Source organism: Zonotrichia albicollis, chromosome 6, assembly GCF_047830755.1.
Source record: "Zonotrichia albicollis isolate bZonAlb1 chromosome 6, bZonAlb1.hap1, whole genome shotgun sequence".
Lineage (NCBI taxonomy): Eukaryota > Metazoa > Chordata > Aves > Passeriformes > Passerellidae > Zonotrichia > Zonotrichia albicollis.
The window spans coordinates 62,068,219-62,086,759 of NC_133824.1; the positions used below are offsets into that span (position 1 = coordinate 62,068,219).

The 18,541-nt window shown below is 45.1% G+C and overlaps 1 protein-coding gene across 1 annotated transcript in view; it reads left to right on the plus strand.

Annotated features, from left to right (window-relative positions):
• Positions 1-3,529: 3,529 nt before the first annotated feature.
• The window catches only part of MAP4K5 (mitogen-activated protein kinase kinase kinase kinase 5), a 75,563-nt gene continuing 60,551 nt past the window's right edge, over positions 3,530-18,541 (plus strand). Inside the window, exon 1 of the mRNA XM_074544134.1 lies at positions 3,530-4,223. Coding sequence (XP_074400235.1) covers positions 4,116-4,223 — 108 coding nt within the window. The 5' untranslated portion in view covers positions 3,530-4,115. The remainder of the gene's footprint in view (positions 4,224-18,541) is intronic.

Here is an 18,541-nt window from a genome sequence, read left to right on the forward strand (position 1 = left end):
AGCACAACCCCTGGAGAGATCCTCGGTCTATGGCAGACTGATGCTTCCTTGAGCAAGTGAATTCCCAAGCTGGACATAAGAAATATCCTGGATGTCTCCTCCTTCTCTTGCCCTTGGCTGTGTTCTCTCCATCCATCTTGCCAGGACTTCTCTTTCTTTCTGCTCTTTATTTTTTCTAAGCATTTTTTGTACTTGTCGTCACGTGCCTGCATCTGCTGCCATCCCAGTTGTCCCCCAAAGGGCCATTCCAGCAGCAAGAAACCATTCAGGATCCCACAACATCCTCCCTATCCCTCCTATTTTGGATTCTGATAGCAGAGCAGGTGAAGCAGCACTGAAAGCTGCCAAAAGAATGCCAAGAAGCTTTAGGAGGTTCAGCATCCTGAACTGGACTCAGGGGTGGAAAATTGTCCACAGAAAGCCTGGGAATGGCTCCACTGCAGGTTCCTTCACTTGTGGCCGTGGGTGAAGCAAGTGTGTGTTCCACTGGGGAGGAAAATCAGCCTGGAAAACACAAACCACAATCTTAAAAAAAAAAAATAAAAAATTCAAATCATAGGGAAGGTGCTGCAGCAGTTATGAATGCCTTCCATGTGAGTTTGTTAGACTGTATAAAATTAAAGATATTTTAGTAGTCAAAAAACCCACCAGGACTGAAGTATTTTCACTGCTTTTGAAACCACCTTTATTATCTTGCTCAGTTAGAAATTCCTGCAGCTCTGCAGCCCCCGATACCTGGTGCTCCCTGGTGCTCCTGGGTGTCTCGTGGCTGCTCTTCCTCCTCAGGCTGCAGCACAAACAGATCACATTCTCCAAAGCCACGGAATGCCTTATGTAAAACCACTTAACATTCCTTTTAGGGCTTCGACCTGCTCACATGGAAGATGCTGCATAAAAGCACATTCCTGAACACGCTTGACCAGAAAAGCAGCGTGGTCTGGGGTGGAAAATGCAGTGTGTGCTCAGGAGCAGGGGCCTGCCAGGGCACAGGGGCCATGGCTTGCACTGAAAACTCTGCACAACTCATTAGAATCATTAATTAAATCATTAAGGTTGGAAAAGCCCTCTCAGACCACTGAGCCCAAGCCTTAACTCAGCACTGCATGGTCATCACTGACTCATGTCCCCAGGTGCCACCTTCACACTGCTCTTGTCCCCCTCCAGGGATGGTGACTCCTCCACTGCTCTGGGCAAACAATGCCTGACCACCTTTCCCTGGAGAGATTTCCCCTAATATCCAACCTCAGCCTCTCCTGGCACAATTTCAGGCAGTTTCCTCATTTTCCTCCATTTTCCTAATCATGAAATGGTGACAATAATCCAGTCCCAGTGCTGCTTTTATCTATGGACGCCTCCCAGATGTTCTTCCAGCAGGGAACCGAGCTGAGAAAGGTGAATTAAAGCTCAGAACACGAGATGGGCTCTGAGAGCTCCACTCTCCACAAGATGGGATGAGAAACTGCACCTCTAGGTGGGAAGCGAAACTTAACCCAGCAAGGACTAAGTACAGCAGCTCTTGCAGTGAATTTCAGCCCCTCAGATCTGAGAGGTGTTCTAGGAGGCCAAGCCTTAATGCACCATCTGCCACTGGAAAATGAAATGTCCTTTTTGCTGTGCTGTCATCCCATGGCTTGTCAGGAGCAGCAAGTCAGCAGAGAGAAAAGCATCAGCTGAGGAAGGGGAAAGAAAAAGGACACAAACAGCTCCCTATCGGGAGCACAGGAAGCTGATTTATGAGGGGAAAGGTAATTGCTTTGTTAAAAACCACTTGAGGAAATACAGCTCTCTAAAGGGTAAATAGTGCCTTGTTTGTTGGGGGCTCAGGAAAAGTTAGGTATTTACGTTGGAAAGGACGTACAGGATGCAGAAGGCTTGGAGAGCACAAGGGGAAATGAAATGGGAATCTCTTTAAGTGAGCAGCCCTGAGCTCTCCTGGTTCTGGGAGGTGGGGCAGGTTACATTTTGCAGCCCAAACCAGCCCATAAATAAATCCCAATAAACCCAAAGGCCACTCTGCAATTCCCAGGAGTCTGCACACGATGCCTTTGAGTTTAACCCAAAGCACCACAGATCCTTATGAGGTCTGCCATGGAGCCTGTGGTCTGAAGGAAAATCTTATGCAACCCACAGCACTCTGTCAGGTACTCCTTGTGGGATTTCTAAATGTAAGAGCAAGTTCAAAGCCCAGGCTCCATTTTAAACCCAAGATCAGTGCTTGGCTTCGTTGTCATTAGACTACATTGGGCCTGCCTGGGCTGTGTGGCTGCCAAAGCAGCAGAATCTGTTCTGAACTAAGCAATCCTGGACACCAGAGACTCCTACATCTGGCATCTATTTGAATTTTTTCTACCTAACTTCTGCAGATGTATTTCCTGCCCTGAGTACGTGGTAGTTTTTATGCCTAGAAAATCACACCTCCTTTCATGCTCTAATGATTCTCCTTGCAGCCAGTGCTACTGCAAATTCCAACATTCCTCTACTCCCTATCCCCACCTTTGGCCTTCTTAAATTGTTCAGCATTCATTTCAGAGACCATGGGTGAGCTTTGCCCAGAGTTTCAGCTGCTTTGCTGAAAATAATTGGGAAAGGCAGCTATAAATGCTTTCCACTTTGCAGGTTCACAGAAGCTTTTTTTGACTTATGGAGCCCAGAGAGACAAGTCCCAGCAAGTCTGAGGTAATTCTGGTGTGACTTTCATTGCACTGGTTACCCACAAAGCTAAATGCCACCTGATTAGTCCGTGAGAAGGATTACACGATGTGGCTGCAAGGCTGCAATCCAGATCAGTCCTACATCCTCCACATCTTCCTCCTCCTTTTCCTTCTCAAGTCTCTCGGGAAGTATCCCAGCCTCTGGTGTGAACGATGGAAAGCTCAGCCTGGTGTTTGGTATAAGCAGATATAAGGATAGAGATATATATAAAATATAGGTGGTGTAGCCAACCTGAGGCCTTCCTTCCAGCTTCAAACCAAGGGGTACAGGCTCAAAGCCCGATCTGTACCTGGACTTCTCCCTCCACAATGAGGAGCAGGGTCAGAAGAGGCACAAAGATGCTCCAAGGGCTGGAAATCCTCTGCTCCAGGCTGGAGAGCTGGGGGGGCTCACCTGGGGAGGAGAAAGCTCCAGGGAGAGCTCAGAGCCCCTGGCAGGGCCTGAAGGGGCTCCAGGAGAGCTGGAGAGAGACTGGGGACAAGGGAGGGAGGGACAGGACACAGGGAATGGATTTAAGCTGGGAAAGGGAAGATTTAAGTCAGATATTGGGAAGAAATTCTTGGCTATGAAGGTGAGGACCTGGCACAGAGCAGCTGTGGCTGCCCCTGGATCCTTGGAAGTGTCTCAGGCCAGGTTGGACACAGGGGCTTGGAGAACCCTGGTCTAGTGAAAGGTGTCCCTGCAATGGCACGGGATGGAATGGGATGGCATTTCAGCTCCCTCCCAACCAAAACCACGCTGGGATTCCATCAGCCGTCGGGCCGCGGGGCGGACAGCGCCCTGTAACAGCCCCCGGCAGCGGTTCCCGGAGCGGCGCCGGGCAGGAGCGGAGCGGGGCCGAGCCTGCAGCGGGGCTGGGCCGGGCTCGCAGCGGGGCCGGGCTCGGAGCGGGGCCGGGCTCGGAGCGGGGCCCGCGTTGGCCGCGCCGGGGCGCTGCGGCGGCGCGGAGGCGCTGCCGGCCCGTCCCGTCCTGAGCCGAACGAACCCGGCCCGGCTCGGCCGCGGAAGGAGAACGAGAAGGAGGAGGAGAAGGAGGAGGAGGAGGAGGAAAAGGAGGAGGAGGCGGCGGTGGCGGTGCTCCCCCTCCGTCCGTCCCTCCCTCCCCGGCGGGACAAAGGGCTGCGGCGCGCAGGTAGGAGCCGGCCCGGCCTGGCCGCCCCGGCGGACGGGCCGCAGCGCCGGCGGCACCGGAGCTCCCTCCCCGCCCGGCCTCGCTCCCCGCCCGGCCCGGCTCTTCCTGGTTGCCCCGAGGAGCCCCGGGAGCCGCGGAGGGCGCGGCCGCCCGCCCGCCTTTGTCTGGGCCGCCCGGAGCCCCCCTGAGCCGCCGTTGCCGCCGCAGGAGCCATGGGCCGGGGGCCGCCGCGGTAGGAGCATCCCGGGGCCGGCGGGGACGCGGCGGGGCCATGGAGCCGGCGGCGCGGGCCAGCGGCGATATCCTGAGGCGGAACCCGCAGCAGGACTACGAGCTGATCCAGCGGGTGGGGAGCGGCACCTACGGCGACGTGTACAAGGTGAGCGGCGGGGGGGCGCCTCTGGCCAAGCCGGAGGATTCCCAATTGTGTCGGAAAGGATTGAATGTGAGGGAGGTGAGGCCCTGGCACGAGGTGCTCAGAGAGGCTGCGGCCATCCCTGCAAGTGCCCGGGGCCGGGCTGCACCGGGCATGGAACACCCTGGGATGGTGAAAGGTGTCCCTGCACATGGCTAAGATGTTTGGCTGAATGAGATCTTTAAGGTTCCTTCCAACCCAGACCATCCTGGGATTCTGTGCTTGCAGCACCACAGACGGTTCTCTCTCCGCTGCCCTTCTTGGAGGTTTTATTGGTGAATATCTCAGGCCATTCTTCCTTCCCACGTTACTGCCCTAGGAGGTAGAGGATATCTCTTGGCTGTACCTGTTTGCAGAACGCATCCAGTTAAAGCACCTGATTAAAAGGGTGCCACTTTATCCCCGAGGTTAATAATAGCCCGTGAAAGGCAGAAGCAGATTAAAGCTCTTCAGAAGCTGGAACGGAGCTGCAGCACGAGGTAGAGTTAGTGCAGCACACGGCAAGTAGATGCTCTTGGAATGGTGCATACAAAAAGTGACCCTGTCCATGGCAGAGAGTTGCAACTTGGTGATCTTTTAGGTCCCTTCCAAGCCAAACTATTCTGGGATTCTGTAATTCATATTATTGCTCACATCAGCAGAACCACAGGTGTGGGGGACAGGAGGTGCAGGCAGTGGTGTGTTCTTCTCATAGGAGCCCTGTCCTCATCCTTCAGGGATGTTCCTCGCACCTCGGGGATGTTCCTCGCACCTCAGGGATGCTCAGCAGCTTTTAGGGCTGGGTGAATTATAAGGAAAGCCTCAAAGTTTTCAACCTGTGCGTGTTCAGCTGCACGGGGAGGGAGGGAGGGAGCTGTGGGATGTTTTCCTTTGTAGTGCTGTTGAGTGTGTTTAAAATAGACCTGACACAGCCAAGCGTGCAAGGGAAGGTGTGTTGCTGTGCCACATGAAAGGCAGCAGTAATTGCTCCTGCTGGGGGAGGGCTCTTTGCTAATGTTCAAATTGAAGTTTTATGGATGGATCCTGTTCCCACCACCCCTTTGAAATGGTTACTTATGACCTCAGGGAGTTATTTTTAAAAGTTTTCATGGTGCATATTTACCTTCCTCTTTTGTTTTTTTTTAATCCTATAGTGCCGTGCACAGATCAGTCAGCTTCTTTCCTAGGGATTCTAGCACTAAATCCTTTAAAAGAACATTTCAGCTGTCATAAATCTGGAACTCTGCCTACCTTGAGCTGCTTTGTTTGTGTGTGCCTGCCCAGTGCAGGGCAGCATGACAAGAAATAACCAGGCAGCACGACAAGAAATAACTAGTTGCATTGCAGGGAAGTGTTTTTTTTTTTTTTTTTTTTTTGTGTCATCTCTTTATGTGGAAAAAGAAATATTCTGCTTCTCATTATCCTGGTAATTAGTGGAGAGCTGTGCTGACATGTCATCCAGCTTCCGCTTCCGGAGCCGGGCTGGATGCAGGGCTCTGCTGCTGCCGTGTAAACACATCCATCCCCTGGAAACGCAGAAACCGCAGCCCTCTGCCCCCTGCTCCTCCTCTCCTGCCTCCTGGAAAACCCTCCCGAAACGCCTGCAGATAAGGAGCAAACCCAAACTTGCTCCTCGTGCAGCAAACCTGGCAAACTCCATCCAGTCCAGGTTCTTGGCAGCAGTTTCTGAGTCCGAACCGAGTATAAAGTTAATGAGTTTAAAGGAGTTTGAGAGGCTGCGTTTGTTTCTAGGTCATTGGTTTGCTCTTTGTTTTGGTGAAGGCCTGCAGCAGGAGCTGTATCGAGGGAATGCTGAATCAGATGGCGCTGCCTCTTATGACAAATATGCACAGCAAACTTATATTTTAGAGTCATTGATGTTGTGATAATTTTAAAAGCGAGGTAAACCTTTTTTTCTCAGCCCCTGGTGAGTCTCAGTGCAGATGGCACATCTTGGCTGTCGCAAGTGTTTATAAAATGAATTTATTAGTGAATATCCAAGTGTTTTTTATGTTGCAGAGCTTGGGAAGGGTTTGCTGGAGAGGGCTCTTAAATTAAAATGGAATTTTCCCCTCACCTCTTCAAGTGGTTTCTCTGCTCCTTCGCTAATAGTGAGTCACCAGCGTCTCCAGCACAGTTGTTTTTGGGATGTCTAAGCCAGGCAGCCTCTCTGATTGTGGGACATCTGCCTCTTCCTCTGATGCTTTTTGGTGCTTGTGGTTAATGTTTTAAATTCCTCTTGGGGCATTTGGTAGCTTTTAGAGTAATTGGCTCTTTTTTGGATGGTGAAGGTGGAGGTTAAGCAAATATTTATCTTCACTATTAGGTTACGGAAGAATATTTAAAGGCTTTTCCAAAAATTCTCCTGCCCACTTTGCTTTTCATTACTACCATGAAAGCTTTAAACAGAGTGCTTTTTTTTTAGTTTTCTTAGTGTTTGTGGGGTTTATTTCTCTTGTCTGTCACATGGCACACAATGGCTGATTGTAGGATTGCTCCTAAGTGCTGGATTGTTGATGTTGTTTTAATATCTTTTTTCCCCAAAATGCATTTCAGGGCTGGGGAGAAACCATCTGTAAATAAACTCTTGTCTATTCACAGCCTGTGTAAATAGATCCAAGTTTGTGTCTAGCAGTCTTGGAAGTAATTTCCATTACAATCCTGGCTTGTTAGTTGTCTCAATGGTGGTGGGAAAGCTTTTTTTTTCCTTTTTAATAGAATATATTAGTATTAAACCATTGGAATCATTTATCCCTCACAGCATTGCACCAAAATATCTTGAATTATTGACTCGTAGAAAAGGTTGTAATAACAAAGATGAGAACTGAAACTTAATAATTTGCTGTTTAAAAAATAATATTTTAATGTCTCCAGTGTCACTCTAAACTGGCTTTCCTGGAAAGGTCTTCTCACCATGGTCATAAAAATGAAAATCTCAAGTCAGTGTTTAAAAATGACATCAATTTGTTCTGTTTGCATTCAGAAATTCTGAAAGGCATCTGTTTCATGCTGAAATAGTTGTTATGTGTGGTTAATGAAGAAACACATATTTGACTGGGGTCTTGGAGCAGAAAATTGAAAAAAGCTGCTGGAGGCTGTAAATGGAATGTCACCCTCAGCAGTGGGCAGTGGCTGGTCAGATCCCATCCCAGGTGAATTCCCAGAGTGGTCAGATGTTTCCCAGGATGGGTTCTCACCCCACCATGAACCTGCAGCTTCTCAGCAGGGCTTTGTGGCCCTCATTTGTGTAAGGCTGGCTTGGTACCAAGGTCACACCATCAGCTGCATCATCCACCAGCTCCTGCACTCTGTGGTATTTTCTGGAAGCATTTGGAATAGCAGGAGACTGGGCTGTTTTGCTGAACTCGTGGAATTTGGTTGCATCACAGCATTGCTTGTGTGTAATTGTGGATCTTGGTGTCCTCAGGAGACTTTGGAAAACAGGACTTGAATTCAGGGGATCATTTCCTGCTGCTCATCCTTCCTGGGAATCCTGTGTGGATTTGTTATTGGAGTGTTTATAATGGCTCTGGAGAGATTTAGGGGGAATATTCAAGTGTCTAAGCCAGGTTGGGTGAGTTTGGAGCAGCCTGGGATGGTGGAAGTGTCCATGGCAGGGCTGGGATGGGATTTAGGATCCCTCCCACCCCAAACCCTTCCCAGGGCTCAGCTTTTTGTGTTTTTCATTCCAAGTGCCCCAAAGAGAGTTCTGACTGCTCCCTGCTGTGCAGAGGGGAACAAAGGGGTGCTTGATGTGTCTGGGTGTAAATCCACCCTTGTTGGAGGCCGTTGTTTGGCGCTGAGCTGGGATGAACAGGGCATGTCTGTGCTCCCCGATGATCAAACGTGACAAAGCTGGCTTGTTTGGGCTTCTCCAAGCAGGATTGTGAGCAGTGCCACAGTGCCTTTCTTGAAATGTAAGCACAAGGGACAAGGAATGCACCAAATTCATGGCAGAAATTGTCTGTAAACAAGGGGCGTGTTTTTATTGAATAGCATCATATTTTATTTCATGATATTCATCATGACAATTTTATTCTTTCTGGAGTCACCTGCTCAGTCTCTCTTCTCTTGAGATTATTGTCATTATTTTTTAATCTCCTGCACCAAATAAGAGCATCAACAGAAACCTGCAGTGTTTTGCTGCTGGAAAACAGTGAGCAATGAAATTGGATTGTGGCACACACAGACTTTTTGCTCGAATTCAATTTAAAAAAAACAACAAAAAGATTTGTTTTCCTTTTGTTGTGTTTTCTTTTTTTCAAGGTTGCCATGAAAGTGTGACTCTGTCCAGTTTGAATCAGGTTTCAGCTCTGCTTGTGTGGTCACTGCCTTGTTGTCAGAGCTCTGGGTTCTCATTCCTGGTGCAGCCAAAGGCTGCTGAGAACCTGGGTTTGATGTTTAGAAAACAATTCTCAATGTCATTCTAATCTCTCAGATAATGAAAATTTATCAGTTTTTTTATCAGTGTTTTACTGCTTAAGTCAACAGGTTAAGAACAGAGTATTAAAGCTTTTTTTTGATACCAGAGAACAGTTATGGCTGTGACAGCTTTTAATCTCATATTCCCACCTTTCATACCAGCATGTTTTGGCAGCTGCAGACCAATTGGATTTGGCCATCCCTGACTCAGCCCCCTGTCCCTGGTGGATTTCTGTTGCTTCCCATAGAAATGACCATAACACATCTGTCATGTGGGGGATTCCACTCCTGCCCTGCAGATCAAAGCCCTCTGCTCAGCAGTGTTTGCTGTAGCCATGCTGAACTCTGTGTGCTCTTTTTTTCCATGGAAATGCTCTTTGGAATTGCATCAAACCAGGGCTCTTGAGTCTTTCTTCTTTCTCCCTCTTCTGGGGAATGGCATGCTTTTCTTTTAGGATGCAGTCAGTAGGATTTCTGCTTTGAGAACTGAGATGTTCTGTGGCTTGTTGACACCCTCTGTGAGGATGTTCAGCAGTGGAAGGTGAAACCTTTGGGTTTCCATTTGAAATGTTTGTAATAGGTTTTCTTATTAAGGATTTGGCCTTTGATGTGGGATGTTCCAAGCTGTTTGGCTTTAAATATATCCTGTCACTCATGTTTCTGTTTAGCAGGAGCTGTAGTGACAGGACAAGGAGTAATGGGTTCAGGGTGAAAGAAGGGAAATTAAGGTTGGATATTAGGATTAAATTCTTGGCTGTGGGTGTGGTGAGGGCCTGGCACAGGGTGCCCAGAGAAGCTGTGGCTGCCCCTGGAGGTGCCCAAGGCCAGGTTGGACAGGGTTTGGAGCACCCTGGGACAGCGGAAGGTGTCCCTGCCATGGCAAGGATGGAACTGGATGATTTTTAATGCCCCTTCCAACCCAAACAATTCTGGAATTCTTGCTGTTAATGGGAAGTTACATGGTGGGAGTGGTGCTTCCCCTGTGGTGGTTTCTCCCTGGCTCTTTCTTTGATATAGCAGGAGTCCTGGTAAAATCTATGTATTGTAGAAGTGGCCTTGCCCCAATCCGAGTTGTTCTGGATGGGCTGCAGCTGTGATGTCCTTCATTGGTGGCAGCTGTGGCCAGTGAGGATAACTGGGATAAAAGGGGGGGTGGGCTGGCTGGTCAGGGAGAGCCTTGGAGGAGCCCTGATGGAGAAGCAGGAACAGCACTGCTGTGAAGGGCTGCGTGTGAGGAAACCACCCAGAAGGTGTGGGACTCTAGAAATATGAAATACAACAAGATAACAACACTTTGAGGAGCCAGGCACTCTCCAAAATCTTAAAAATAGAGGAGGTGGTGGGGCCCCCATCCCTGGGTGTGTTTAGCAAAGCCTGGATGTGGCGCTGGGTGCCAGGGCTGGGTTGGACTCTGTGATCCTGGAGGTCTCTTCCAGCCCAGTGATTCTGTGAGTTCTATGAATAAAATATAATTTCTTCTCAATGTGAGCTATCCATTAAGAGGAAGAGGAAGCAAACAGTGCAGGTCACCCAACACCCACCCCCTACAGCAGAGACCTGAGAGGGAGGAACAGATGAAAGCTGAGAGCATTTGCTGCCAGAATCTCCTTCCTTCCTCTCTGTCTCCAGAAGATGCAGTGGTCGGGTTCATTGCCAGCCTTTGGATACCCTGGAAAGGCTCCAGGGTTTCTGGGCTGATGCTGAGCCCCAGTTCTGTCAGAGGTGTGTGCCGGGAGCTCACAGATCATCCCTGTGTGAGGGAGCAGCTCTTCCTGTCAGCGAGGCCGTGACGGAGTTTGGCAGCACGTCCTGCTGACACCAGCAGCTGTCCCTGCTCATTGCAGCTGGAAAAACAGCCTTCCTGCCACCCTGAGCTGGGCTTGGCACCTGCTGGGAGGGAAGGGCAGAGCAGCAGTGCAGAGGGGGGCATATGTGGCCCGAAGTTTAGAGTCCGGCTAGCTGAGGGCGAAAGGCCGACGCCCCTCTGCAATTCCTGGCCAGCGCCCCTCGGCGTCTGAGGGCCTCGGGCTGTGCTGGCTGCGGACTGGCTCACACCGCTGGTATTGGGGAGGAACGGAGCTGACCATTTCCCGGGGGTTAAACATCGGTTTATTGAAGGTGTTGCGGGATCCAAACGCGGGGAAACCAACCGGGAAAAAGTTTTTCCATAGGGGGTGAAACAGGATTATAAAGGAGGGGGGTGGGTACAGGCGGAGCCAATCGGGAAAGGTGAGGGGATGAACTTCACAGAACTGACACTCCATGGACACCAATAATCAAAAGGTAAAGGAGGTGTCCTGGGACCCCAGCCAGCCACCATCTCCAGAGAGGAGAAGGTTCTCGAAACCTGGGAGGAGAAAGGGAGTGATTGACTGGGCCCAGGGAGGAAACAACTTTCACTTATAAGGGAAACCAGGGGAGGAGCAATTACATATCGGCAACTATGAATAGCGGTTACTATGGCAACTTTGCTGACAGGCTAGCAGTGGCGGGAAAAACTGGGGGAACGAAACCATTTTACACATAATAGGGGAGAACAATACATAAATTGGGGGAATAACACAAGAAACTTAACAACACACTACAACACAGCAGCAGCCCGAGGTGATTGCAGTCCACAGCTCCATATTCATGGGGTTGTTCTGCAGCTCAGGGCAATCTCCGTGCCTGGGGGTTGAGGTTGCCAAGGCTTTTCACAAGGATGGGCAGCGATAAGATAAAAGGGAATGGCTTCTGAGGGGTTAGATGGGATATTGGGATTAAATTCTTGGCTGGGATGGTGGCAGGCCCTGGCACAGGGTGCCCAGAGCAGCCGTGGCTGCCCCTGGATCCCTGGAAGGCCAGGGCTGGATGGGGCTTGGAGCAAGCTGAGACAGTGGAAGGTGTCCCTGCCTGCAATTCCTTCCTTAATTCCCTCCCGTCCCAAACCATTCCAGGACTTTCTCACATTTTGCCATTTCACTGAGTATTCAGATTTTAGATTTTCCAAAGAAGCCAGAAGAATTCTTTCCAGTTTCTGAAGGATTTCTAGCAGCAAAACACTCAGCAGGGTTTGGTGGACGCGGCCACCTTGGATTTGGGGAGTTATGCTGCTCCCTAACCCATTGTGGATTTCCAATAAAATAATCACATATGGAGGCTGGATAAACTCTTCCTTCCTAGATGCACAAAAATTCATGAGTTTGGCACAGAGAGATTTCTGTTCTCCTCAGCTTTCAGATTCTTTCACCCAAGTGCTGCAGTGATTCATTTCATCCAGCACAGTGGAGAGATAAGGTCTGCAAGCTCCTCCTCAGCCAAAATTCACCTTTTTCCATGATGGATGGAAAACTGTGAGGAGAAGCTGCAGCTTCACCTTGTCTTTGAAGCTCTTGAGTGAAAGAGCACATGGGAGGCTGAGCCACAAAATTATTTCCAGGTTGTCCTGTTCCAACACTTTTCCTAATCCTTTTGTGTTCCTCTACGTGTTTCCACTGACTTTATTCTCCTAAAAATAGCAAAAATATTGTACAGATACAGTCATGGATACCCTCAGAGCAAACAGTCCTGGTGTCCAAAACTGCTGGGTTTATTGATCCTTCAAAATGGCATCTTTAGTGCCAGATTTAATATCTTGGCACATTGGGATTACTCCTTCCCCCAAGTGTATTTTTGTGTCTCCTGCATGAATGTCATGTCTAGGAGATTCATGTTTTCATAGGGATGAGGAAGATTTGGCTGGAGAAAGAATGTCTGCAAAAAGAAAAGCTGAATGAACCATATTTTCAGCTCAGTGGGAAAAAGCTGGATTTGTAGCGTGTCTGAAATGTGAATTTTGAGATGTTCCAGAAAGCCAAGTGCTGTTTTTTCTTCTGAGTGAAGAGGTTATTGCAGGGGGACTCTCTTGTCTTGTTGATAAGAAATCATTCTTAAGGGTTTTTTTAAATAGCTTTGTCTTGTGCAGCATTAAAGGCATAACTTCTTACATTTGAGGGGATGATCCACCCCAAAAAGCTGTATTTGTGATTATTCACCCCAAAAAACCCAGTATTTGTGATGATGCACCCCAAAAAAGAAGCAGTATTTGTGATTATTCAACCCAAAAAGCTCTATTGGTAAGGAACCACCCCAAAAAGCTGAATTGGTGGTTATTCACCCCAAAAAGCTCTATTTGCGAGGATCCACTCCAAAAAAGCAGCATTTGTGATTATTCACCCCAAAAAGCTGTATTTATGATTAGTCACCCCAAAAAGCTGCATTTGTGCTTATTCACCCCAAAAACCCCAGTATTTGTGATGATGCACCCCAAAAAGCTGTATTTGTGAGGATCCACCGTATAAAGGCTGCATTTGTAATTATTCGTCCCAAAAATCTGCATTTGTGATTATTCACCCCAAAAAACTGCGTTTGTGATTATTCAACCCAAAAAACTGCATTTGTGATTATTCACCCCAGAAAACCAGTATTTGTTATGATCCACCCCAAAAAAGCTGCATTTTGGCCCTGTTCTCAGCAGTGTGGGTGATTTTTTGCTGATCACTGCTGTTGTAGCAATAAAGAATTAAATTTGTGTGCCTGAACTTGCTGTTTAATGTACAGACATGCAAGATCAGAGCCGAATTACAAACACCAGGCTCCCAAAAAATGTTTGGGGGATTCAGTCATTAATCCCAAGGGAAGATAAATGGTGAAGTCTCTTGTACAGGATGTAAAATAATAAAGATGGGGCAATACCATCTTTTATGGATGTATTTTGTCTTGATGGAGCTAAAAGAATGAATATTTGACAGTGCCTGAGGGGTGCCCATTGCTCTCAGGCATGGAACAGCTTCAGGTATTGGTGTTTTATTTATGAGGGGATGGGAAACAACAGCAGCTGAAATTTTGAAGCATTTGGTCTGCAGTGAGCAAAGGGAGAGAATTTGATGTTTTCCTTGTAAATATTCACAGCCCTGACCCCAGCCAGTCCCCAGGATGAGCAGCTTCTGATAAAACCATTTTGTTTTCTCTGGCATGTGTGTGATTAAACTTAAAGCGGTGGTTGAGCTCTCATCTCTGCTTCTTGGTTAATTATGAAGAGGTAGAACTAACTTCTGGATTAACACAGAGCCTTCTAAACTCTGTCAGGCAGTTCCTGTCCTGAATCTTGTTTTGAAATTTGGCTCACGGTGTCAAACAGGACAGAGGGATTTCTGGAGATGGAGAAGGAAGGAAGGAAAGAGATGGAGATGGAGAAGGGGAAGGAAGGAGATGGAGATGGAGAAGGAAGGAAGGAGATGGAGAAGGGGAAGGAAGGAGATGGAGATGGAGAAGGAAGGAAGGAGATGGAGATGGAGATGGAGATGGAGATGGAGATGGAGATGGAGATGGAGAAGGAAGGAGATGGAGATGGAGAAGGAAGGAAGGAGATGGAGATGGAGAAGGAAGGAGATGGAGATGGAGAAGGAAGGAAGGAAGATGGAGAAGGAAGGAAGGAGATGGAGATGGGGAAGGAGAAGGAAGGAAGGAGATGGAGAAGGGGAAGGAAGGAAGGAGATGGAGAAGGAAGGAGATGGAGAAGGAAGGAAGGAGATGGAGATGGAGAAGGAAGGAGATGGAGATGGAGATGGAGAAGGGGAAGGAAGGAGATGGAGATGGAGAAGGAAGGAAGGAGATGGAGATGGAGATGGAGAAGGAAGGAGATGGAGATGGAGAAGGAAGGAAGGAGATGGAGATGGAGAAGGAAGGAAGGAGATGGAGATGGAGATGGAGAAGGAAGGAGATGGAGATGGAGAAGGGGAAGGAAGGAGATGGAGATGGAGAAGGAAGGAAGGAGATGGAGATGGGGAAGGAAGGAGATGGAGATGGAGAAGGAAGGAAGGAGATGGAGATGGAGATGGAGAAGGAAGGAAGGAGATCTCCAGTTTTGGTTCCACGGTCCATCAGGCCTGCCCAGGGCACGTGAACATGGATTTTTCCTTTTTCTCATTGAGTGGGTGTTGAGGTTTGTGTAGATCTGCAGTGGGATGTCTGGAGCACAGCCTGGCTGTGCCTTTGCTCCATGGCAGCATCCTGTGAGATTCCCCATCCCTGGAGCGTCCAGGGTCAGGTTTTTTTTTGGAGCAGCCTTGCAGGGAGGCCCCAGCTCCCAGCACCAGGTGCAGTTTGGTGACCCAGCCCAAACCAAGCCTTGGCTTTTGACAGAACTTTCCCTGCGAGCTTTGCTGTGCTCCCCCGGGGGAGCTGGGGCAGTGTGGGGCAGCCGGGCTGTGCAGTGTTGCGGTGTGTTGCAATGTCCTGTTTTAAACTTCCGGTCCCTTCCCAGGTGTGCCTATCCCTTCCCCCTCGCCCCTCGCTGAGTGTGCCCTGTCAATCAGACTAACATACCAGCAAGGCGTCGTGTGATTGGTCCCTCAGGCCTGGGGGACATTGGCCTGTATAGGTGTCCCTCGTCCCTTGAGACCCTGCCCCTTCACCTGGTTGGTGGCTCACCTGTCCCCTCCCCTTCCCCCTCACCCCTCACTGAGTGTGCCCTGTCAATCAGGCTAACATACCAGCAAGGCGTCGTGTGATTGGTCCCTCAGGCCTGGGGGACATTGGCCCGTATGGGTGTCCCTGGTCCCTTGAGACCCTGCCCCTTCACCTGGTTGGTGGCTCACCTGCCCAGAGCTTAAAAGGTTAATGAGACCATGCGGCCTCCATTCTGTTGGAGGAATTGCCCCGGCTCAGACCTCTGTACCCATGGAATAAACATCTGGCAACCCTCCAGCAGAATCCTCTCCTTCCTTCTCTTCACCATCGCCAGAAGCTCTCTCTCCTGAGGTAAACGGAGTCCTGACAAGCCTGAACTTGGTCAGTGTCCCGCTGCACTCTCAGCCAAGGTATCTCTGGGGTAAAGCACCACAGTGCTGCCTTTGGCCCAGCAGCGAGAGTCAGACTGGCCCAGGCACCATCTAACTGGTTATATTGGGATCTTATTCCAATAGTGCAGAGCCTGCAGCTCCGTGTGCTCGGGCTCTGCCCAGCCCATCCCTGCTCCGGCTGCCTGGGGCAGGCTGGGCCCTGGGGAATGCGCTCAGCTGCTGCAGGGACACTGAAACTTCCATAGACACTGCTGGGTTCTGAAACCTTAAACTACAAGTGTCTACTATGTGATTTTTTAAACTAATTTTTATATCATTTTTATTCTTTTATATATTTTATTTTAATATATTTTTATATATTTTTATTTTTTAATCTATTTTATTATCTATTTTATTATTTGATTGTTCTATTATTATTTAATTATGACAATGTTCTATTATTTTATATATTTACATATTATTTAATATATATTTTTGTATTTATTTATAAACTTAATATATTATATATATTTATATATATTTATATATATTTATTGTAGTATATATAATTTTATATATTTAATATATTTACTTAATATATTTATACATGTATATTAATTATTACATTATTATATTACTTTATATATTTCTCTATTATTTATATACAATATGTTCTTATTTATAAATTTGATATCTTATATATTTTATATATTTATATCTATTTATTGTAGTATGTATAATTTTATATATTTAATATATTTATATATGTATATTATTACATTATTAGATTACTTTATTTATTTATTATTTATATACAGTATATTCTTACTTATAAATTTGAAATCTTATATATTTTATATATTTATATATATTTATTGCAGTATGTGTAATTTTATATATTTAATATATCTATATATGTATATTACTATTACATTATTATATTACTTTATATATTTATCTATTATTTATATACAATATATTCTTATTTATAAATTTGATATCTTATATATTTTATGTATTCATATAAAAGTTAATATATATAATTATATATATTTAATGTATTTATTTCATATATTTTATATGTGTATATTATTACATTATTATATTACTTTATATATTCATATACAATATATTCTTACTTATAAATTTGAAATCTTATATATTTTATATATTTATATAAAAGTTTATATGATTTTATATATTTAATATATTTATTTGATATATTTTATATGTGTATATTATTAATTATTACAGTATTATATTACTTTATATATTTCTCTATTATTTATATACAATATATTCTTATTTATAAATTTGATCTCTTATATATTTTATATATTTATTGTAGTATGTATAATTTTATATATTTAATATATTTTTATATATATTATTATTACATTATTATATTACTTTATTTATCTATTATTTATATACAGTATATTCTTACTTATAAATTTGATATCTTATATATTTTATGTATTTATATAAAAGTTAATATATATAATTTTATATATTTAATGTATTCGATATATTTTATATGTGTATATTATTAATTATTACATTATTATATTACTTTATATATTTCTCTATTATTTATATACAATATATTCTTATTTTAATATTTGATGTCTTATATATTCTATATATTTATATACAATTTAATATATAATTTTATATATTTATGGAGGGGTGGCCTTGGGGGCTCCCCACGTGTTCACATTCTCAGAACTTGGGGCCTGTAAACCAAAATTTAGAATTAAACACAAGATTTGTTCTTAGAAAAACTTCCAAACCAAAGTACTAAAAGGAAGAATATAGATTTATAGTTTAAAACAGAAACGTGTTAAATTAAGTTTAAAGTTTTAGAATTTAAGATATAAAAAATAAAAGTAGTTAGGCAAACAAGGAGTTCAGAATACAGTACTATAAGTTTGTGTGTCATAATATGATTGACTAAGGAAACTTACACTACAACATAAATCCATAAAATGAAATATTAAAAGATTAAATCAAAACATAAATACCCTTATTAACAGTGTCTAATTAATCAATAAATCCTTAAAAAAATATTATAACTAGGAATCTTACAACCTTCTGAGCCATACTATAAAATGTAAACCAACCTCACCCTTCCTATGCAGAAAATAAGAAAATAAACCACATCATCATAAACAACTCAGAAATCCCATCTTGAACTCCTTCAAAATTCCTTCCAAAATTCCCAAACCCAGGGATGCAGCAAATGGGAATTTAAAACCCTGCAGAAACACAATACAGAAAACAAAATCTAAGTAGACAAGAGAAATGATGCAAGATGGAAAATGTTCTCCAGCATGTTAAAATTAAAAAAATATTTTAAAATTCCACTGAAATCATCGGGCCAAATTTACCAGAATTTTCTAATTATTTATTAATTACATCACATTTTACTTGAGCAGCACAGTTTTGGTTCATCTTTCAAAGCAGAGTGAGGAAGTCTCTGGCCAAGTGCTTGAAATCAGGTGACCAAAGTGAAACTGGGGCTCCATCACTGTGCATGAAATTGCAGAAAAATATTCTGATTTTCATGCCACATCTTGACAGGGTCTTGCTTCCAGGTGACATCATTTGCATGAGTTAATTGCTTAAAATTAACAAAAAAAATAATAATTAAAAAAATCAGAGCAATTTTTTTTTTCCTCCGTTCTGGCTAAAAATAAAGTGAGAGGATGAGATAAGTGAAAAATCGTGCAAGTTATCATCTGCAATGAAATGGCAGCAGATTTCCTCTCTGCTTCACAAAACACATTTTATCTGTAACCTTTCTCATGTACCAGCACATTCAGAACTTCCATTTTTCCTCACCAAAATCCACTGAAATGTCATTGCTGTTTATCCCAAAAGAATTCCAGGTTCTGATTTTTTTTTTCTCCTGCATTGGGAATATTGCTGATCACTATTTCATCCCTATAAAAGGAAGACTGGAAATAAATTCTGGGGTTTATTTTAGTATAAACAGATGTCCCAGTATCAAAATCTCACCCATCTCCCACCCCAAGGAGGTGACAATTGATCCACTCCAGATGCAAACCAAAGCTCAAT